General features: G+C 41.8%; 1 protein-coding gene across 1 annotated transcript; it reads right to left on the minus strand.

Annotated features, from left to right (window-relative positions):
* Nucleotides 1-9,412: 9,412 nt before the first annotated feature.
* On the minus strand, nucleotides 9,413-23,271 carry LOC140190959 (myosin regulatory light chain 2, ventricular/cardiac muscle isoform). Its single transcript, XM_072247962.1, has 7 exons — nucleotides 23,251-23,271; nucleotides 18,790-18,879; nucleotides 16,102-16,177; nucleotides 15,916-16,020; nucleotides 10,450-10,528; nucleotides 10,286-10,334; nucleotides 9,413-9,581 (listed from the first exon to the last, which is right to left on the minus strand). Exons 1-7 carry the CDS (start codon nucleotides 23,251-23,253, stop codon nucleotides 9,477-9,479), a joined length of 507 nt encoding a protein of 168 aa, XP_072104063.1. The 5' UTR covers nucleotides 23,254-23,271; the 3' UTR covers nucleotides 9,413-9,476.
* Between the last annotated feature and the right edge of the window lie 44 nt (nucleotides 23,272-23,315).

Below are 23,315 nucleotides of genomic sequence, written 5' to 3' on the forward strand. Positions count from 1 at the left end.
GGTGACCAGTGGTGTTCTGCCAAGATCTATTCTGGGACCCCTCTTCTTTGTGACTTTTATAAGTGACCTGGGTGGGGAAGTAGAAGGATGGGTTGTAAGTTTGCTGATGACCCAAAAGTTGGGGGTGTTGTGGGTAGTCTGGAGGGTTGTCAGAGGTTACAGCGGGGCATCGATAGGATGCAGAACTGGGCTGAGAAGTGGCAGATGGAGTTCAACCCAGAGAAGTCCAGAGCAGTTAGTGGAGAGGTTGTGGGGGCAGATATTGGTAAGGCCTCAGACAAAGTTAGGAATCAAAAGGTTGAGCATAGTGTCCTGAGCTGTCTATATTTCAATGCAATAAGTATCATAGGAAAGACGGATAATAGTGCTGGAAATGAGGTAGTTGGTTTACAAACAGAGGCAATATATAGTGAGGAGAGGCTGCTGATGGGGCAAAATTCCAGTCAACAGGATGAGTTGCAATGTAAAAGGTGGACAAAATCAACAAGGGTGAATACAGGACTGAAGGTGTTATATTTTAATGCGCACAGTAAATGGAATAAGGCAGATGAACTTGCAGCACAGTTGCAGGTTGGCAGATATGATGTAGACATCACTGAATCATGGCTGAAAGAAGATTAGAGCTGGGAGCTTAATGTCCAAGGAGATACACATTGTATCGAAAGGACAGGCAGGGAGGCAGAGAGGGAGACATTTCTCCGTTGCTAAAAACAAAATCAAATCATGAGAAAGAGGTGACATAGGGTCGAAGGCATGGAATCATTGTGGATAGAGCTAAGGAACTGCAAGGGTAAAAAGACCCTGATAGGAGTTATATACAGACCCCCAAACAGTAGTAAGGATCTCGCCTACAAATTACAATGGGAGACAGAAAATGCAGACAAAAGGGCATTGTTACAATAGTGATGGACTTTAATATGCAGGTAGATTGGGTAAATCAGGTTGATGCTTGATTCCAGGAGGGGTAATTTCTACTCTGCCTACGAGATGGCTTTTTAGAGTGGCTTGTGGTTGAGCCCACAGGGGATCAACTATTCTGGGTTGGGTGTTGTGCAATGAACCACAATTGATTAGGGAGCTTAAGGTGAAAGAACCCTCAGGGGAAAATGATTATAATATGATCGAAGTCATCTGAAATTTGAGGAGGAGAAGCTAAAGTCAGGTGTATTGGTATTATAGTGGAGTAAAAGGAATTACAGAGGCATGAGAGAGGAGTTGGCCAGAATTGGTTAGAAAAGAACACTGGCAGGGATGATGGCAGGGCAACAATGGCTGGAATTTCTGGAAGCAATTCAGAAGGCACAGGATACATACATCCCAAAGAGAAAGAGGTATTCTGAAGGAAAGATGACACAGCCGTGGCTAACAAGAGAAGACAAAGCCAACATAAAAGCCAAAGAGAGAGAGCATACAATAGGGCAAAAATTAGTGGGAAATTAGAGGATTGAGAAGCTTTTAAAAACCAACAGGTGGCAACTAAAAAAGTAACTGAGAAGGTAAAGATGGAATATGAAAGTAAGCTAGCCAATAATATTGAAGAGGATACCAAAAGTTTCTTCAGATACATACACTGTAAAAGAGAGGCAAGAGCGGATATTGGACCACTCGAAAACTAATGCTGGAGAGGTAGTAATGGGGGACAACAAAGTAGTGGACAAGCTGAATAAGTGTTTTGCATCGGTCCTTACTGTGGAAGACACCAGCAGTATGGTGGAGGTTCCAGGTGTCGGGGGTCATGAAGTTTGTGAAGTTACCGTAACTAGAGAGAAGGGAAAATGAAAGGTCTGAAGGAAGATAAGTCACCTGGACCAGATAGTGTACACCCCAGGTTTCTGAAAGAAGAGGCTGAAGAAATCGTGGAGGCATTAGTAATTATCTTTCAAGAAACACTAGATTTTGGAATGGTTTCGGAAGACTGGAAAATTGCAAAAGTCATTCCACTCTTCAAGAAGGGAGAGAGGCAGAAGAAAGGAAACTATAGGCCTGTCCTCAGTGGCTGGGAAGATGTTGGAATTGATTACTAAGGATGAGATCTCAGGGTACTTGGAAGCACAAGATAAAATAGGCTATAGTCAGCATGGTTTCCTGAAGGAAAATTCTTGCCTGACAAATCTGTTGGAATTCTTTGAAGAAATAACCAGCAGGATAGACTACGGAGAATCGGTTGATGTTGTGTACTTTGATTTCCAGAAGGCTTTTGACAAGTTGCTTTAATAAGCTACAAGCCCATGGTATTACAGGAAAGATTCTAGCATGGATAAAGTAGTGGCTGATTGGCAGAGATGAATAGTGGGAATAAAAGGAGACTTTTCTGGTTGGCTTTCGGTGACTTGCGGTGTTCCACGGGAGTCCGTGTTGGGACTGATTCTTTTTACGTTACATATCAATGATTTGGATAATGGAATTGATGGCTTTGTTGCAAAGTTTGCAGACGATATGAAGATAGGTGGAGGAGCAGGTGGTTTTGAGGAAGTAGAGAGGCTACAGGAGGTCTTAGACAAATTAGGAGAATGGACAAAGAAATGGCAGGTGGAATACAGTATCAGGAAGTGTATGGTCATGCACTTTGACAGAAGACATGAAAGTGTTGACTATTTTCTAAATGGAGAGAAATACAATTGAAATGCAAAGGGACTTGGGGTGCTTGAGTAGGATTCCCTAAAGGTTAATTTGCAGGTTGAGTCTGTGGTGGGGAAGGCAGATGCAATGTTAACATCTATTTCAAGAGGAGTAGAGTATAAAAGCAAGGATGCAATGTTGAGCCTTTATAAAGCACTGGTGAGGCCTCACTTGGAGTATTGTGATCAGTTTTGAGACCCTTATCTTAGAAAGGATGTGCTGAAACTGGAGAGGGTTCAAAGGAGGTTCACAAAAATGATTCCAGGATTAAATGGCTTGTCCTATGAAGAGTGTTTGATGGCTCTGGGCCAGTGTTCACTAGAATTCAGAAGAATGAGGGGTGATTTCATTGAAACCTATTGAAAGGCCTTGATAGAGTGGATGTGGAGAGGATGTTTCCTGTGGTGGCAGAGTCTAAGACCAGAGGACACAGCCTCAGAATAGAGGAGTGTCCTTTTAGAATGGAGATGAGGAGGAATTTCTTTAGCCAGAGAGTGGTGAATCTGTGGAATTCTTTGCCACAGGCAGCTCTAGAGGCCATCTTTATGTTATTTTAAGGTAGAGGTTAATAGATTCTTGATTGGTCAGGGCATGAAGGGATACAGGGGGGAAGGCAGGAGACTGAGGCTGAGAGGAAAATTGGATCAGCCATGATAAAATAGAGGAGCAACTTGATGGGCCAAATGGCTTTATTCTGCTCCTATATCTTGTGGTCTTATATCATTGGATTTCTTTGTGGACACACTCCCCTCCCTGAAAAGTCAGAAATTTCCATCAGCATGAGAGTAATCAAAGTTGTGACAGGAGGGCAGGAAGAATGTACATCTCTGCAGTTCTGGGAAGGATCTAATAAATATTGCGAAAGGCCAGTACATGCAAAAAGAGAGAGGCAGCAATCACAGTAAAACGGGGCTAACAGAAAAATAGAATTGTGAGTCACCTTAAAAAGCAGCAAAAAAAGATGTCTAGGTTTCTTTGGACGCCATGTTAGGGTCCAGTGATTAATTACATCATATTCCCTTTCTTGTGCACATTTGTGCCGCTGAACTCTTAACCGGTCATGGACTTTCAACTAATTTCTTATTTCCTAGTTTACAACTGTGATTACTCTTCTGATGTACTTCAATTGGCTGTCAACAGCTCTGAGACATTCCGAACAAGAAATAAATGTTGGCATACAAATGCAGGTCTTTCCTTCCTCACTGCTTCTTTCTCTGCAGCATCATTATGAAGTTCAAAGAGAAGGCACACAGTGCATGCACTTCTTAGAAGTAAAAATGTGATGTGGTGCAATGTAATTTCCAAGTATGTTGTCAGAATTTTTACCAAAGTCCATGACTTGTAAACTCTCTTTAAAAGTAGCTATTTGCAGCTTGCAGTAAAATTTAATTTGTCCAGTCATAAAACTGTTATTTAGAGATACAGCATAGTAACAGGCCCTTCTGCCCAACAGGCCAGTGCTGTCCAATTACACCCATGTGACCAATTAACAAACTAACCCAGTGATTCCCAACGAGGGGGCCGGTTACGTGTCCTATGGGGGCATTAGAGGAAATAGAAGTCGTCGGGGAGTGGTAAGCGGCAACCTAACTTGACGCACGAGACCTGACTGACCGTTAGTAGAGCAGGCGCTTCCAAAGAAAAAGGATAAGGCACTGGAGCACAAGAAGAACCATAGCTCTGCAGGCAGTGAGCATCCGTTGTCACAGTGCATCTGAAACTCAGCAATCTCATCTGACCTTACCGACCAAACAGACATTATTGGGGATGCAACCAGGGTGCCCAACAGCTCCCCCTGACTCACAGCACGGAACAAGTTCATGCAATTTAACAGTTGGTAAGTTAAGTACACCCTCTCAGCTTCCTCTACAAATCTACGGGAAAGAGGTCGCGCAGCGATACAGTACTGGCCAGAACCAAATGGTGACATAGTGAACCTGCCAACCCTGAGGATTCCTGAGGTGATCAAAGCGACCTCGGCTTCATATGTGCAGTCAAGAACCATCTTTGGAGATTATGAGACCTTACGTGTCAACGAGGCATTGCTAACGGCATATGCATGGTTTATGAAAAATGGAAAAGTTTATGAAAAGATTCTCTTTTGTAAAAAGTTAAAAACAACTATCAATGGAGAATCAATCTATGACGAGCTCATAATGTATATTGAGGAAAAAAAATTCTAATTCAGAACATGATTTATTGTGCATTGGCTGCTGCTTAAAACGTCTCTCTGATCTTTTTGACATCTTTGATCTTGTGGATGAATTTTTACTCAAAGTCAACAAGAGCTTGGGAAACAAGATTAAATTTCTATGTGGAGATGTGGCATACCTAGCCGTTCTGTATGACAAAATTAACATTCTAAATATGAAACTGCAGAGTGAGAATTTCAATTTAATCCAGGCAAAAAGTGAAGTGTCTACTTTTATCCAAAAATTGAAAACATATAAGCAAAACATTGGGAGAAGAAGTTTCCCTGCATGGAAAGTATGGCACTCTCTTTCACAATGATTTGCAAGAGTACTGCTTACACCTGCAGCCACTAAAGAAGAATTTTCAGAATCGATTCAAGGATTTGAATAACCTGGAAATTCTGGACTGGGTAATTAAGCCATTTCTTTGCAAGGTGGAAGAACAGGAAGAGAGCTTGCGAGTAGAAATTATTGAAATTTAGAATGATGACGAAGCAAAAATGCTTTTCAAAAATGTCATCTTTTGTGGTATGTGGCTACACTGTCATATGAAGATTGCTGGTCTTTGGAAAAGAGCCAAACTGCTCTTCATTGCATTTCCATCCTCCTACCTTGTTGAAAGGGGCTTCAGTGCTATGAATCACATACTCACAAAAAACAGAAACCACTTGGACATTGTTACATGTGGGGACTTAAGGCTTTGCTGTCGCAACTTGAACCAGACATTTCAACTCTTGCTAAAAACTATAAAGCTCAAAGATCACATTGATATCAAAGCTGCTGTATACTGCATAGGTACTGTGAAAGCTAGGATTAAAGGCAAATAAAAATTTAAAGCAGTATCATTTTTCTCATGTTAGCAAATGGTAGACATGTCTTTACACTATGGGGGTGCCGGGAAGTATATTGTGCCTAAGAGGGGCGTTGGCAGGTAGGAAGGTGCTTTGGGGAGGGGCGTTGGGCTAAAAAAGGTTTGGAAACACTGACTGTACATCCAACAAGGAATAGTGAGACTGAACTGTGTTTGGGATAATCCGGTAGGTCACTGTGTGAGTTCGACAGGAGCTTAATGAATGTTTGCAAAGCGTTGTCGAAGGCATCGTCACCATAGACACGGGAGACACCAAAATTTGAGAGGAAGCTCGAGCACCTAGAGGAAACATGTGCAGTCACAGGGAGAACATGCAAGCTCCTTAGAGGCAGCAGCGGAAATGGACCCAGATCACTGGTGCTGTAATAACATGACTCTAATTTTTACACTACTGTGCCATTTACACACACACACACACACAATGAAGAAATTATGAAAAGTTCAATCTGCTTCCACACCCAAACTCACCTCAATCATATAAAGGCTTCACTGTACCAGATATGTTGTAATGTAGTATTGAAGTAATTCAAGCAATTGCACATTAAAATAGCTGTATATTATTCCTGAGAAAAATAATTGAAAATGGCACTAAGTGCATTACCAAAACTGGAGACTATATCTCCAGCATGGTAAGGTGATCCTTACTGTATATTAATAAACCACCTGTCAGTTTCAGGGCATTCAACATTGCTTGTTTTGTTGACTGGGCTATTTCTCAGCCAAGGACCAAGGGGAAGGAAAAAGATGGGTTGCTGATAAAAGCATTATCTCCAAGTTTCCTGAACTGTGCGGTAATTGTTTATATCTTTTCCAGTAGCCAGCCAGTGGTGCAGTGGCATCCGCACTGGACTTCAAGGGGAGGGGTCAAGTCAGGTCAAGTCAAGTCAAATTTATTTATAAAGCACATTTAAAACCAACCCATGTTGACCAAAGTGCTGTACAATCCATAACAGGTAGCTAGAATCACAAATACAAGAAACACTGATCTAAACACCAAGGCACACAGCTTGTAGGCACAAAATAAACGACACATGAGCCTAAGCACAAGCCAAAAAAATCAGCCACATCAGGAAGATTCAAACGCTAGTGGATAAAGGTAAGTTTTGAGCCTGGACTTAAAAGAGTCAATGGAGGGGGCAGATCTGACAGGAAGGCTCCTTGCACACTTTCCATCGTGCTGGGTTGAGTGTCGAGCTAGCAACTCAGCCTTGTGAAAAACAGGCAAAATGCTAGAGGAGTGGCTAGGTTGTCACCCAATGCGCCACAAGGTGCAGAAAGGAACAACAGCAAATCGTTTTCATTGCATATCACTTTACCCTAGTGGGTCTTACATTTTTGTGGCACATTGGCAAAACTGAATCTACAAAACTCTTTGAACCTCAACATCAAAGTTCAAAGTAAATTTATTATCAAAGTACATACAGTGTATATTACCATAAACTGCCTTGAGATTCATTTTCTTGCAGGCTTTTACAGGGAAACAACAGAAATTTAACAGAATTTTACAATTCTGAGCAAATAAACTTAATACTAAGAACAGGAGTTGCTAAGAGTCCCAGAAGGTGAGTGTATGGGTCGTAGAATCGGTTCAGACTGATGAGGTTATCTACACCAGGTCAGAAACTTGCTGGTTGTAGGCTAATACCTGTTCCTGAATCTGGTGGTGTGTGTCCTACCTCCAACCCAATGGTAGTATTGAGAAGAGGGCACAGTCTGGATGGTGGGGGTCTGTGATGATGGATGTTGCTTGCTTGCAACAGCACTCTATGTAGCTGCACTCAATGGTGAGGATGGCTTTAACTGTGTCCACCACTTTCTGTAGGCTTTTCTGTCCTGGGCACTGATGTTTCCATACCAGACTTTGATGCACGCCACTGTGCCACTATAGAAGTTTGTCAAAGTTTTTGGTGACCTGCCATTATCTTATCCTTTGCATATTAATACTTGGACCACATCTTATTACTGAATTAGGAATTAAACAACTAACCTACCCACACAATCTCTCTTCATGACTTTGAAAGAAAGATTGACATTCTGTAAATACATTGATTTCTCAATATATTGGTAAAGCCAAGTATACTTCTCTCCAAAAGAGGAGACTCAGTAGCCAAATTTGCACTGGATTTCATTTTAAGTACATAAATATTTAAAACATAATGTGTTATTTAAAATGTAATTTAAATATTCAAAATGTAATCTTGGCTATCTGGAGAAGATAATTATCAGAGTTGTATTGTATGTGCATACTTTGACAATGAAACAAACCTTTGAAACTTCGAACCTTTGAATTGTTTCTTGGAGATTTCCTTAAGTTATTATTGAAATCATTATTTTGGCTCTGTGATCTTTGAACTGTTGAAGGTGTTGATGAGTGAAAAAAGTTGCATTTACACAACAGCATCTATGACATCGCAGAGCAACTCGTAGAATCAACGAAATGCAATCATTGTTATCAGAGGATGCACAGAGGTAGGAGCGTTCCCTACTGATCCCCAGCTGGCACTATCAAAGTATAAAGCTAAATTAACTAGTCTGGCCACCACAAGGTAGGATTTGTCCGACAACAGATCAGATATGTTAAAGTGATGGTGCTGGGTGGGCTGCAGTGGCAAAATTCTGTCATGCACAGAGCCCAATGATCATGCCTGATAGTTGTGCCTTGTACCTTTTTGTACTTGGACGTTGCATGTGTCAGGGCATATTCTGGAGTTATGGTAAAATACGAATATTACTTTCAACAGCAATCAGTCTTCAGATCTGAATATGGATTGTAGATTGTGTTTAAAATGCAGCTCGGAACTATGGTGTTCTTGGAGTTGAAGGCTGGGATTGATGGCAAACCAAGAAACACTCATTGACCTGAAATGTCTGCATATGCATGAATGCAGCTCAGAGACAGTGGTGATTAGCATTCATTTTAGGTGTCTGGAGCATCGGTGTGAAGATGTAGATGTTTGAAAACTATATGAAATTCAAGGGAAGCATTGTAGATACATTGTAATTATAGAATTGTCCTGCCATTGCCTTTGATCTTTAGCATATAAAAATGTCATGTAGTATTGGGTCAGGGAGCCTCGTCTTCCAAGAAGTCTGCACGTGTGTACATGATGCAGATGGAGATCCAGAACACACTCTGGAAGCACCCAGCATTCAGGTACTCACTGTGCCTTTAGCTCACAGCTGCATGTGGGGACTATATTCAATCCTAATTGAATAGCAAATAAAATTGTGGCCATAAACCGTAGAATTTCAAGGCCTACATTTATTTCCACTTGCTCATTAGAAGTATTCTAAATGCTTTATAAATACAACTTTATTTTGCAGAATTCCTGTTGTTTGCGTTTTTTATTTTCTCTTGCTATTTTAGAAGTTCATTGATTATATGGTTTTTCAGTGAAATTTTATTCCTGTCTTTAATTGCACAAATTACAATGTTTTGTCACAAAATTCCTCTCAAACCTGAACAAATATAAAGGTTGAGATATTGCATTTCAAGTAGTGACGACAATAGGATTTTTTTTATGAGTGTGCTTATAAAGTGGATGGTTAAGTATGATTTTTACTTAAATTCCCTGGCGGAGGAACAGGCTGCTTTTTCAACCATCTAACTTTTCAACCAAATTTGAAGATAATCTCAGTTCTTCCAATTTCTGTATCTTGGATTTTCTACGTTTTCTACTTGTGCTTTCAAAAGACATAGGAAGGCATGAAGTATAACAAAGAGGCTGTTTATTCAAAGAGAAAAGAAAACAAGAAAGGTGTAGAAGAACATGACAAAGACAAAGGAAGTTTCTTTATTCCTGGTCTTTCTCTTCTCCATGGGTAATGATATGTACCAGGTTCTTGTAGTCCAGGTTACCAGATGCATCTGGTGGAAAAGCTGCAAACATCTGATCAATCTGAAAAAGGATATCACGTTTACTGAAGTATAAAGATTATATGAGCAAAATATCTCAAAGCTTATTTGACTCTCATTACTTCAGATGCATAACTGCTGAAGTACCTCACTCAGGCATCTCTGTACTTGAAGAGGAGAAAATTCCTCAAGGAAATTTCTTCAAGTAAAGATTTTGAGAAAATGGATTAATTGGGAGAAGCGGGTACTTTAGGACATGATTAATGTGCTTTATATTTCAGTGACTGTGGAAGAGCTCTCAGCCAAAGTGTGTTCCCCCTCCGTCTGAAACCACAAGATGTATTAAGGGAGTATGTTGCTAGTATGTATATACGTTAGTAACTTGCTCATCCCTGGAGAAATAACCTCTGAGTTAGAAAATCAAAATGTTAACTTCTATGAGAGGGCAGAACTAAAAAGGCTGGACTTCTAATAGTTATTTTAGATCGCTAGTGCTTGGACTGAGTGCTATGTAGTAGCGTCACTTGGGATATTGCAGAGGCCTACGGAACTGCTCCTTTCACATGAGTAATGAAAGTCGATTGTGGGGAGAACAGAATGAAATTTAATGAAGAAACATGATCTGAAAATGGCCAATTTCTGCCGAAGCATTTATTTACTTATATGCTAAGGAAAAGTCAATACTATAACTTGAGTAAGGACCTGCAATTTTTCTTCCAGGTTAATTCAGTGGTTGCAAGAACATACCTCATCCTGAGAGAATCGTTCAGCCTGAGTCATCAACATTTCCTGAATGCTGTAAAAATGGGTAAAAATGTTTAAATAAAAGCAAAATACTGTAAGATCTTTTTAAAAATGTTTAGATGTCAGACACAAACAATAGGGCCATAAATTGACAAATATGCACTTACTAATCTTTCCTTAAAATGCCTTTGCCTTCAGGATCAAATATTTTGAATGCATTTAAGATCGACTCCTCTGGATCTGTACCTGTAATTATGCAAACAGAGACATTTTCTTACTCTGGTTTGACGACATAGGCTTACAAAACTGCAGACAGATTACAACATAATTGTGTTGTGGTGAAGAATATTAGTATTCAATTTGATTTAATTTGCTCTGCCTTGTAATAACACTGGAAAGATCAGAAAGGTGCATTCAAACTCTTGCTAAATATTCACTCTTCCACCTTCCTTCTCAGTCCTGAAGAAGGGCCTCGGCCTGAATCGTCGACTGTTCATTTGTTTCCATAGATGCTGCGTTCCTCCAGCACCTTGAGTGTGTTGCTTTGGATTTCCATCATCTGCAGAATTTCAGTGCTTATGGCTTGCGGTGACAATGCAGGATAGTTTCATAGTCACCAGCAGCTATATTTCTTCAGATCTGAATATGGATTGTAGATTGGGTTTAAAATGCAGCATACGCAGGCTTCCCCATGTTTATGATTCACTAGTAGATGCTTGGTCATTGTTCCCACTGTTTTAAGACCATAAGACATAGGAGCAGATGTAGGCCATTCAGCCCATTGAGTTTGCCCTGCCATCCCACATTGGCTTTTGCTTCTTTATTTTGGGTTGAGTCAATCACAGTGAAGGTTCTCAATCTAGAGGAGTTGGCCAGTACTGATCAGGTTGACCACTGTCTTCCATTCAGGAAGCAGATGAGTCAACTTATTCCTGAACTTCCTTTTCATAAATTGCTTGTTCAGGGGATATGGGCATTGCTGGAAAGGTCAGAATTTGCTGCCCCTCTCGAAATGTCTCAAAGAAGCTGATGTGGTTAGTAAAACTCCTGAATAGTGTTTGTAGTTGGTTTGGGAGTTCCAGGATTTTGACCAAAAAATGATGGGCAGGATGTTTCCAAATCATGTCTGGTGCGTCCTATCGAGCTGCTATATGCTGGTCACCCTTACATGCTTTGCAAGGCTTCACAATATTGGGAGCTTCAACAGGAACTGAAATACAATGCAATCATCTGTGAAATTCTCCACTTCTCATCTTCTGATGAAGAGAAGGTCACTGATAAAACACCTGAAAGTGATTGGGCCTAGGCTGCTACCCAGAAGGACTCCTGTGGCATTCTCCTGGGGTTTAGATTATTGATCTGCAAGGCTCAATCACTTTGCCTCCATGTGATGAGAATCAGTGGAGAGCTTTGTCAAACATAATTCCCAACTGACTTGGAAGGATGCAATTTACAAAATTGGATCCGTTTTTCCTTTTATGGATAGGACACAGTCAGACCATTTTCCATATATTTGCCAAAGCTGAACTTCACGAATATGTAAATATTCATAGATCCTACTTAACCGATCACTTGTCTCGTTTGTTCACTATTATTCCTGGCCAGCTCTGGTTAAACTGCAGAGCTGTGATGTGGTCAATAGGTTCAAAGTTCAAAAGTTCAAAGTGTTATTATCAAAATGCAGATGAGGGGTGATTGATAAGTTCGTGGCCTAAGGTAGAAGGAGTCAATTTTAGAAAACCTAGCACATTTATTTTTCAACATATTTCCCTCCTACATTTACACACTTAGTCCAGCGGTCGTGGAGCATACGGATCTTGGACCTCCAGAAAGTGCCCAAAGCAGGGGTGATTGATAAGTTTGTGGCCTAAGGTAGAAGGAGATGAGTTATACAGCTCTCGTTACATGCACGTGCAGTTCAACTCTTTGAGGAAAATGCGTGAAGTTAATAACTCATCAGTGGTGATTGATAAGTTCATGGCCTAGGGCAGAAGGAGATGAATTATTTTCAAACTTTCTGCATTTTCACTCAAAGAGTTGATCTGCACATGCATGTAACGAGAGCTGTGTAACTCATCTCCTTCTACCTTAGGTCACGAACTTATCAGTCACCCCTCATATATGTTACCATATACAACCCTGCAATTCATTTTCCTGTAGGCATACTCAGCAGATCTATAGAATAGTAACTATAACAGGATCAATGGAAGATCAACCAGAGTGCAGAAGGCAACAAACTGGGCAAATGCAAATATAAATAAATAGCAATAAATAATGAGAACTTGAGATTAATGAGATAAGGAGTCCTTAAAGTGAGATCATTGGTTGTGGGAACAACTCAATAGATGAACAAGTGAGTGTAGTTATTCCCTTTCATTAAAGAGCCCAATGGTTGTGGCGTAGTAACAGTTCTTGAACCTGGTGGTGTGAGTCCTGAGGCTCTTGTCCCTTCTACCTGATGGCAGTGGTGAGAAGAGAGCACGGCCTGGGTGGTGGTGGTCCCTGATGATGGATGCTGCTTTCCTATGACAGGGTTTCATGTAGATGTGCTCAATGGTTGGGAGGGCTTTACCCATGATGTACTGGGCCAAATACACTACCTTCTGTAGGATATTCTGTTCAAAGGCATTGGTGTTCCCATACCGGGCCACGATGCAGCCAGTCAATATACTCTCCACCACACATCTATAGAAGTTTGTCAAAGTTTCAGGCGTCATTTCGAATCTCCACAGACTCGTGAGGAAGTAGAGGCACTGCCATGTTTTAACTTTGACTGTGGTGTTGACCCACCATGTGTCATGACCCCAAGGCTGAGAGCTCATTTTTATGTATTTCAAATGCCACCCCAGCTTCAATTGTTTAATGTAACAAACAATCTCCTCCAAGAGGACCACAGCCTTGTCGTTCGGTTTGGAGGCTTGCGTGCCTCAAAGACCCGGAGAGCTATGTTGGCTGGAGTCCAAGGCTTTATGCTTTGGCTCTTGGTCAAAGAGTAGAGGCCAGAATAAGACTGAGATTTCAGCTCAGTGCTAACAACCCTGACTGGTGAAACAAAATCGTTATGGAAACAGCAATGAATAATCCTTCTACATCTGAGTGTGACAGTATTCCTGAGTCTCCACCCGGGACTTGCATGGCTGACATTAGGGAAATCTGAGAGAAAGCTCCTGACGTGATGAAGGAAGCTCTGAACACCAGTGGTGTAAGGGGCCGTAAGCAAAACGAAGACAAACTATCTGGTGGAGAAGCTCAACATGTTGAGCAGTAGTTGTGAGGGAAAAGAAATTGTTGGTGTTTTGGTTTGAAACATTTCAGTCATTTATGTCTCTCTCATCTGCTTGAACTCCTTAATGAACCAGAAACAGTGTCTTCATTTGACAGCAATGATAGATTGAGGGATATGTTGGACCAAGAGAATATTGGGTTCTGCTACCTGGTTTAGTTCTGCTCTAAATATGTCCCACTCGCTGGGTGTCATATGAGAATATCTGAGTATGAAGGTGGACCCTCATTGCCACAAGGACTCTGGTGGTTGCAGCTGCATCTGGGACAGAGAGATTGGCGAGGAAAAGATCATGTGGGCTTTTCGTTCATTTTAGTTTTCTCACCATCCACTACAGAATCAGCGTGGCAGCAGGACAAGTAGTCCAGAGTATAATCCCTGTGCTGTGAGCCCTTTGGGTCTGTGGGGGGCTAACTGTAGAGCATTGGGGTCCGAGGTTTCTAGAAACCTGTATTTGTTAATTATTGTCTGAACTAGATTCATTAAACCCTTGTGATCTCTGTTTAGTCTTGTCAAGCTTATTTTGACTGGCACGGGTTTTCTGTGTTCTATGATTACTCAAAGTGGATGCCCTATTAGCGCTTATCACGGGGTCCTTGTTTTGAGAATGAGTCATCTCGCCGTGTCACTCAGTCAATGTTCCATTGGAATGCCCAAGTATAAACCCTTGTTTCTGCCTCTACATGGGACTCTGTCATTCCTCCGTACCTGGGTTCAATTGTCACCAGCAAACTGTGGTGCCATGTTTATCATGATGGACAGAGGCCATTTAACCCAGACCTAGACCAGGTCTTGGAACAACCCCATCCATCCTGTTCTTCCCTCCCACTTACTTGCCTCTCACACACCATCAACTCTTCCCTGGTTCTCCTGCCACCCCCACACACTGGGTAATTCACCTTCCATTCTGCACATCAGTGCCAAATGGTTTGCCTGGTTTTATTCTTCCTTGTGCCGTGTCTTAATCTGGTAAATCTGAACGGTTTTGTAGGAACAAAAGTACATAGGAAACAGGATTCTTTTAGACCTGTTCCACTTTTTGTTAAGATCATCATCATCATTACGTGCCATGTCGTATGACATCATCATTCTGTGCCATGTTCCATGACGTAGCCAATCATGATCTCCATGACCATGATTGTTTTTGGCAAATATTTCTACAGAAGTGGTTTGCTATTGCCTTCTTCTGGGCAGTGTCTTTGCAAGCCAATATCAATGCTCTTCAGAGATAGTCTGCCTGGCGTCAGTGGTCTCGTAACCAGGACTTGTGATGTGCACCAGCTGCTCATACGACCATCCACCACCTGCTCCCATGGCTTCACATAATCCTGATCTGGAGGTGGGGGGGGGGGGCTAAGCAGGTGCTACACCTTTCCCAAGGGTGACCTGCAGGCTAGTGGAGGGAAGGAGCACCTTGCACCTCCTTTGGTAGAGACGCATCTCCACCCCACTACCCCTTAAGATCCTGGCTGATCCAAAATTGGCCTGAGCACCACTCTCCTGGTCTTTCCCCACGGTCTTTCTAATCCCTTCAAGCTCTGTCTCTGCTGGCTTTCGTGTCCAGTCCATGGGAGATGTCAAGAACAGTGGCGAATCCTGCCCCAGCTTTTCTCAGGAGTCTGAGTGGAGGTCGGAGGTGTTCTGTACCGAAGGGAATGTTAACCTACTTTTCCTTGGGTGAAGAGCATCGGTGACAACACAGCAGTGTGACGCAGACTGGAAAATGTGACGTAGATCAGTTACACCAACCTCTTGGACTAGTTAGGAGGATAACTTCAGGGTGAGAGGGACCTTCACCTCCCACAGACAGCAGTGTAGGCACCAGCAAATGACCGAAGCTCTTCCGTGCAGAAAGTGACAGGGTGGCCTTTGGACACCTCATGTGGGGAGGTCAGTGGTTGGGCAGCAAGCGTGAAACCGTGGATTCAGAGGTTCTGAACCAAGCTGCTAATATCATTAATAGCATCTATTTCACCATCTCCTTGTTGTGTAAATGTTCTACATTTATTTCAATTATTTAGTCAATGAAATAATCATGTATCGTGCTCCCTTATTTCCCGTGAGACAGAATTCTTATTACATAATCATATGATCCAATTTAAAATCAACAATAAGGGGAACGAGGAAGCACCTTTGTTTTGAAGGAACCTATCAATATCTGAATCCCTGCCTACAATTTTCTCATAATGGTTCAAATTCTCTAAATCTATCCACACCACGAACTAATTGCACAAATCAACACCAATGCTGACTTTGTAACTGTTTGTTTCCCATTGTTAGTTAAAATGTTTCCAATAATCTGTAACTTGTTTTGACGAATAGTCCATTAATATCAGTTTATTTCACTCACCCTTAAGCTTCTCACCAAACATGGTAAGAAAAACTGTGAAGTTAATTGGCCCAGAAGACTCTTTAATCATTTCTTCCAGCTCTTCGTTTTTTACATTTAGCCGGCCTGTAGAATAGATTACGAATCATTAATAACATTTTTTTTCCACCTCAGCAGTAGAAATCCATTTGTAATCGTAAAACTAACCCAGAGCGGCAAATGTGTCCCTAAGGTCCTCCTTATCAATGAATCCATCCCTGTTCTGATCCATTATTGTGAAAGCCTGGTATCAAGGCAAAATCAATACAGTATTAAAAACTGGTATCTTTGATTATACCTTATGGTTCAGGTTCAGCAGCGACACATTTAATATAGTGCATCAGTGCCCTACGCCATACATCATTCCTTGTCTAACCGAGCAGGAGACAACAGTCTCCTTGTTTTCTTCGCCAGTGTTAATCATTAGCATTTAATTGAAGACCACAGTCCTGTAGCAGTGTCTAATTTAAGGTCTGCTCAGTGGTACCGTAGCCCCCTGCACCACAGAGTGATGGCAATTGGGTCTACGAGTGTAAATCTCCCCCATTTGGGAAGTAACTCTCCCCCCAAATTGTAAGTACCGTAGCCCCCTGCATCGCAGTGTGAGAGTGAAATGGTCCACAAGTGTAACTCTCCCCCAGGTTGTCAGTAACTCTCCCCTGTTTTGTCAGGAAAACAAAGAATGGGGATAATGCTGAGTGTGCAAGTGCTAAAGGAAACGGGTAATTTATCTGCATCTCAATTATTGAATAGAATCCTGGTTGACTTCCCTCAATCTACCCAACATGAACTCGAAAGGTCCTCGGAAACTTCACTGCTGTTGTATAACCTGTACCTCGTCCATCACCTTTCTACCCGCTTCCTTCCATTGGTGAAGCAATGCTTTGAATTTACACTTAGTCATAGTCATAGTCATACTTTATTGATCCCAGGGGAAATTGGTTTCCGCTACAGTTGCACCATAAATAATTAAATAGTAATATGTAAATTATGCCAGGAAATAAGTCCAGGAACAGCCTATTGGCTCGGGGTGTCTGACCCTCCAAGGGAGGAGTTGTAAAGTTTGATGGCCACAGGCAGGAATGGCTTCCTACGACACGCTGTGTTGCATCTTGGTGGAATGAGTCTCTGGCTGAATGTACCCTGTGCCCACCCAGTACATTATGTAGTGGATGGGAGACATTGACCAAGATGGCATGCAACTTGGACAGCATCCTCTTTTCAGACACCACCGTCAGTGAGTCCAGTTCCATCCCCACAACATCACTGGCCTTACGAATGAGTTTGTTGATTCTGTTTGCTGGCTTGAGATAGCTCATCCCCTCCTACTTCTGTGATCCCCTCCAGCCCTACAGCTCTCCCTAGCTGCCTGTGTTACCCAGACTTGGGTCTCGGAATGAGACTGGAGTGCCATTGCCCCCCCCCCCAACACGTGGCCTTGCCTGGGTTCTGAATTCATTTTCACAAACAACCCCTCCCTCTCACCCACCCCATCACTTCTCCTCTCTCCTCTACTGAAGGCATTCCTCACAGCCGATCTCCTTAACCAAGCATTTGGTTGTTTTTCCTAGGAGATTTTGTGTAGCTTGGCATCAGATCCTGTGCACTATCCATGAATATCACCTTGGGACTTTTTAATTATATGAAAGATATAATGTAAGTAAAGGACAGAGGGAGAAGTTGCACTTGCAGATCCTTTTGCCATTACACTGTGCTACAATAACATTGAGTCACCCTTGAATAAGACACTGCTATGGGACTATGGTCTTCAATCATATGTTGAAGATTAACTATGTTAAAGAAATTTTATAAGTAAAAGTGGAGGATTAATTTGTTCAAAAGTTCATAGCTTAAGGCAAATTTATTATCCAAGTACATACTATATACGTCACCATATACAACCCTGAGATTCATTTTCTTGTGGGCATACTCCATAAATCTAATATCCATAATACGTTTGTAAAATCAATGAAACACTGCACCAACAGGGTGGACAAAGTGTATGCAAAAGATAAAAAAGAAAGAGAAACAACAATAATAATAATAATAAACGAGAATAAATATTGAGAACATGAGATGAAGAGTCCGTAGGTTGTGGGATCAGTTCAGTAATGGGGCAGGTGAAGTTGTGTGGTTATCCTCTCTGGTTCAAGAGCCTGGTGGTTAAGAGGCAGTAACTTATGCGGATCCTGAGGCTCCTGTACCTTCTACTTGATGGCAAGAGCAAGCAGGGAGCCTGATCTTGGTGGTGGAGGTCCCTGACGATGGCTACAGCTTTCCTGGGACAACGCCCCGTGTAGATGTGCTCAAAGATAGGGAGAACTTTACCCGTGACTTTTTGTAGGATTTTCCGTACAAGGACATTGGTGTTTCCTTACCGTAATGATGTCATTCACACTTGTGCTTTTCCGTCAGATTATTGTGTACCACTCAAAGCAAGTGCTCCTCTTAATAGTGACTACCAGAGCCTAATTTTAGCACTTTTATTGCTCCCCAGATAACATCTGTCACCTCCTTACAGACTAGGGATCAACTTGAGACTTCTGCAGTGTCTCACAACTACCAGTTTAGATCTGATGGACATTTCGACTAGTTTCTGGGGTGGGGAGGGGGAGTGGAATGTTAAATCTGACGGAGAACGAGAAGCAACGTACCAAGGAGAGAAGGAATCTGTAATAAGCAATGACAAAGGTGGGAGCACTCAGATCAGACAGTACTTTGGAAGATTAATATTTCAGGTCAATGACCTTTCATTCCCTCTCTCTTTTACGCATTGTCAATTGACATTAAATTCTCTGAAGACAGCTGATCCTCTTTGGGAGCATGTTTGTCTGAATATAACCTTAGCAAACCTACCTCCTTGAATTCCTGAATCTGTGACTGATCAAACATTGAAAACACATTGGAGTTGGCTCCCTCGATCTTCTTCTTTGCCTTCTTGGGTGGCTGAAAGACAAAACGGCATCCCAATCAGCGGAGAAGATGTTCGGACGTGTAACAGCATGGACACCCGAGGTTCTGCAGACGCTGGACTCCTTGAGCAAACACACACAAAGTGATGGAGGGGCTCAGCAGGTCAGGCAGCATCTATGGAGGGAACTAGATGGTCAACGTTTCAGGCCGAGAGCCCTGACCCGCTGAGTTCCTCTAGCATTCTGCATGTGTTGCTGATGTGAATGGACTTCATATGGTTGCCACTCAGTAGACACTGAGCGCCATGGCTTGATGCTCAACTTCTCAAATTACATTGAGGCCCCAGTCAAGGTTAAGTCCTTGTCATCCTGTTGGACGGAAATGGATTGAAATGGTGATTTCAGTTCTTTTATTCGGTCTATCTTCATTGCTTCTAAATCCAGGAACGTGCTATAATTCTCATATATCTTGTACATACTATTTCACTGTCTCGTCTACAGAAATCATCAAACCTAACTTACTGACCACCATTTACATCACTGGTGTTTAGGGCAGCAATAAAGGCCACCCCCCATCTCTGTCTGACCATACAGTCACACACAAATAAACTTCATCGCTATTTCTGTAACAACTTTTTTTTGACCTGTCAGGAGTGTTAGCCCTGAGCTGAACCCCCAAACCTCTATTACTTTGGCCTCTACCCTTTGACCTGTCTGGCAAGGGTGACCCTACTGGGAGCCAAAGCATAAGGACCAGACTCTAGACAACATAGATCTCCGGGTCACTGAGACACTCAAGCCTTCAAACCCAACGACATGGTTGTGGTCCTCTTGGAGGTCGAACCTAACCAGCAGACCAAAAATCAGAAGAAATCCCGATAAGAAGATTGAACATCTGGAATTTCTGCTTTGTTTATTTTTCCCCCCAAGTTCATTACAGGTGTGACCCACTCTGTCCTATCCAACCACTAACCACTTTCTTAAAAGGAAGCACAGGAATGATAGGATTCCTGTACTTGAAGACCATGTAGAAGCATTCCTAGAATATCGTGCATCAATCAGATACAGAAAGGTCATTCAAAACCTGACCTTGCCATAGGCTGGCGAATCCGACCACTGTTCTAGGTACGACTTATGTCCAGAACGCTAGGTTCTGTTTTAGGATGAAACACCAGATATTGAACGAGAACCAAGGACACTAATAGTAAACAAGGGCAACTTGGCGAAGTGTGGCTTGACCCTAAACCAACAATGATCTAGTCCCCTGTGCGATGAGGATTATAAGCCATAAGAGATATAATTTATGGTCATGAATTCAATTGGGGCCTAAAGGACATCTTCATTGTGGGTTTAAACCTCATCACAGTGGAGCTACTTCCATTAAAAACTCCCTCCAACATCTGTCACAAAGGCTTATTTCAATAACTGACATAAAACTTCCAGGAAATGGATATAATGTGAAAATCATTCCTGGAGTTACACAGCAGCCCTGATTCCCTGGGTGGTTCCAATCTGAGCCTGAGTCCCAGTTTGTTACCTCATCTCAGATTATGACGTCTTATGCCCAGCTTAGGAAATGTGATCTGGTGTGTGCGAGTTATTCTTGGTTCTCTTTTCCTCCCCCGATGTTTATTACCAAGCTGATAATCAATAATATTACCATTAACTCCTTGATAATGAATAAGAGAGCAGAGTGTTACTGAGTGTCTAGGAATGCACCTTGCTTCCAGAGTAGATGGGGATAAATCTTTATCACAATGAATCCTTTCCACAGGGCATTCATCTTAAAGTGGTGTAACAGAAATACCCCGCTCTTCAGGAAGAGGGATAGTGCTTGTTAAGGCATCGTTAGGGTTAGCACATATAGCAAATAACTTCAACAACTAAATTCTGCTCCTATATCTTATGGTCTTTTGGTCTTATCTTTTACTGTCCATCTGAAAGAAGTCATCCTTGTGTTGAGCTATGTGTTCAATTCACATCCTTCTTAATCAGAACTGAACTTAATAACAGAAAATGTTGGCTGAACCTTCAATACACCATAATATAACTTTTCCTTAACCATCCACCACTAAGAAATCAATTCAGCCACTAAATCTGAATATAGACTGTAGATTAAAGATAAAATGCAGCTCTGAACAATGGGTCCCTAAGAGGCATGAATCACAGTTAATAGGAGGTCCAGACAATGCTGATTAAAATTCATTTAGGTGTCTGTGGTGTGGGTGTGAAGCGGGAGGCCGAAAGTTGATGTGCAGTTCAAAGGAAGCATTGTGGATGCATTGTAAATATGGAATTGTCCTTTCATCTTTAGCATATAAGATGTCGTGCAGCGTTGGGTCAAGCAGGCTTCTTACTTCGAAAGGGGTCTTAGTATGGTGGCAGCTGTGTCTCATTTTGCTGAACAAAGAAACTCCTTCATAGCTAACAGTACTTCCCTCCGGTGACTTCATTTGCACAACAACTGTGCTTTCACTTCTATTGGATCATTTCAGATAAATAATATGAAACAATTATTTTGTTATGGCCTGAGGGAGAAAACCCACAGGACGTGATAGCTCTATTATGGTATATTTCATTGAAGTCAGAAGCTTTATTTTGGCTACAACGAAATCAAAATCAATGACCTTGTTTATTCCAATAGGATATATTGTTACTAATGTAGAAACAACTTGCATTTATATATTGCCTTTTGTATCCTCAGGATATCCTAGATTGCTTTAGCCACTGTAGTAATGCGGGAAGCCATAGCAACAAACTTGCAAACAGAAAAGAAGTACTGCACTGACAGAAAAGAAAGGAAGTAACCAGATAGTTTGTGTTTGGTGGTAATGGTGGTTGGTTAGATTGGAGGAAGACTTCCCTGCATCTTTGAAAAGTGCCTTTGAAATCATGGAGTCTATCTGAGTCAGTCAGGTGAGAACTTGCTTCAATATATTCTTTTCTTAGCCAGAGGGAGGTGGAATTTGTTGCCGCAGGTGGCCGTGGAGGTCAAGTCTTTGTGTATATTTAAGGCAGAGGTTGATAGATTCTTGATTAGTCAGGGCATGAAGGGATATGGGAAGAAGGCAGGAGATTGGGGCTGAGAGGGAAGATGGATCAGTCATGATGAAATGGCAGAGCAGACTTAATGGGCCAAATGACCTAATTCTGATCCTATATCTTATGGTCTTATGGTCTTATCTTAGTTTGTCCATCTGACAGAAGCTGTCCTTGTATTGGGCTATGTGTTCAATTCCCATCCTTCTTAATCAGAATTGAACTTAATACCAGTAAGTGTTGGTTGACCCTTCAATATACCGTAATATAACTTCTCCTTAACCACCCACCATTCAGAAATCAATTCAGCAATCTCCCTGAGAGCATACAGTATACGCAGAGAATGTAGAACCAACAGCACTCTTTTTATACTGCTGTGGTCTTCTGCAAGGCACTCTCCACAACCTTACATGATTTATCGCTTATTTAATAGGAGCCTACTAAATTCTTTGTCAGAAATGGAAAATAGGATGGGTTTGACTGTTTACCATGTAAAGTCTTATCAATCCTGCTGCAAACCCCCATTAAAACCAGCAGGTAACCTAGCTCACTTTCCACCCTTTTCTTTCCCAAGGATTCTCTCTTCAGCTGGTGGAAGGGTTGAAGCTTGTGGATGAACATATTTGTCTAAAGCAATCAAGACTTTTGCTGCTTGAGCTGAGAATATCAGCAGCCTGACGCAGTTTGGCCAACGACCCACTGCTCCAGCAAGGCCCTTTTGAAATCACCGAACCAGAGCTGACTTCCTTCTTGAAGACTTCAACAAGCTGGTGCCATCTCTGTTCTGCACTAACTGAGCTGAACGCCATTAAATTGGTATGGACTGTGGTTGAAATCTATATCTTGCCCTGTTGTAAACATCAATTTGTTTCTTCTTCAGTTCCAGATGAGTTGAGAAACTTGAATCATTTTATCATTTGCCTCAGGAAACTTGCCATGAACTAACAGTATAGCTGACTATGGAAGCTTTGTGATGAGCTATTAAATCCATCCATTCTATCTTCAACAATCACATACTTACAGACATGGACGTCATTTGACTAACTTGTGCCTGAAGAAGCTAGCCGAGTTTACCACTGAAACATTGCAGCAGCAAGTATGTGACCGTTAAGGCCAAAAGAGAGAATGGATAGAACTATGAACAGGTTGCCATGTCCCAAAAAGTTAATTTCACAAATTAGTTAACGTCATAATAAATCTTGCTTCCAAATTAAAATAAAAGCTACAGAACATGAGCAAGTAGGTGGAAATGCAATATTAGAAGCATCAAAAACTCTTGCCTTTCTTGACTCCTTCTTAGTTCTCCTTTCCCATTGTGGTAGCTGCTTCTACTGTAATACAATATGGCATTAACACAGATGCTTACCATTGCTGCAGCCTGTGTGATGTGGCTTCTAGGAGGAACACAATGCCTTAGACGACATACACTCT

This window comes from Mobula birostris, chromosome 31 (genome assembly GCF_030028105.1).
Source record: "Mobula birostris isolate sMobBir1 chromosome 31, sMobBir1.hap1, whole genome shotgun sequence".
NCBI classification, from domain to species: Eukaryota; Metazoa; Chordata; class Chondrichthyes; order Myliobatiformes; family Myliobatidae; genus Mobula; species Mobula birostris.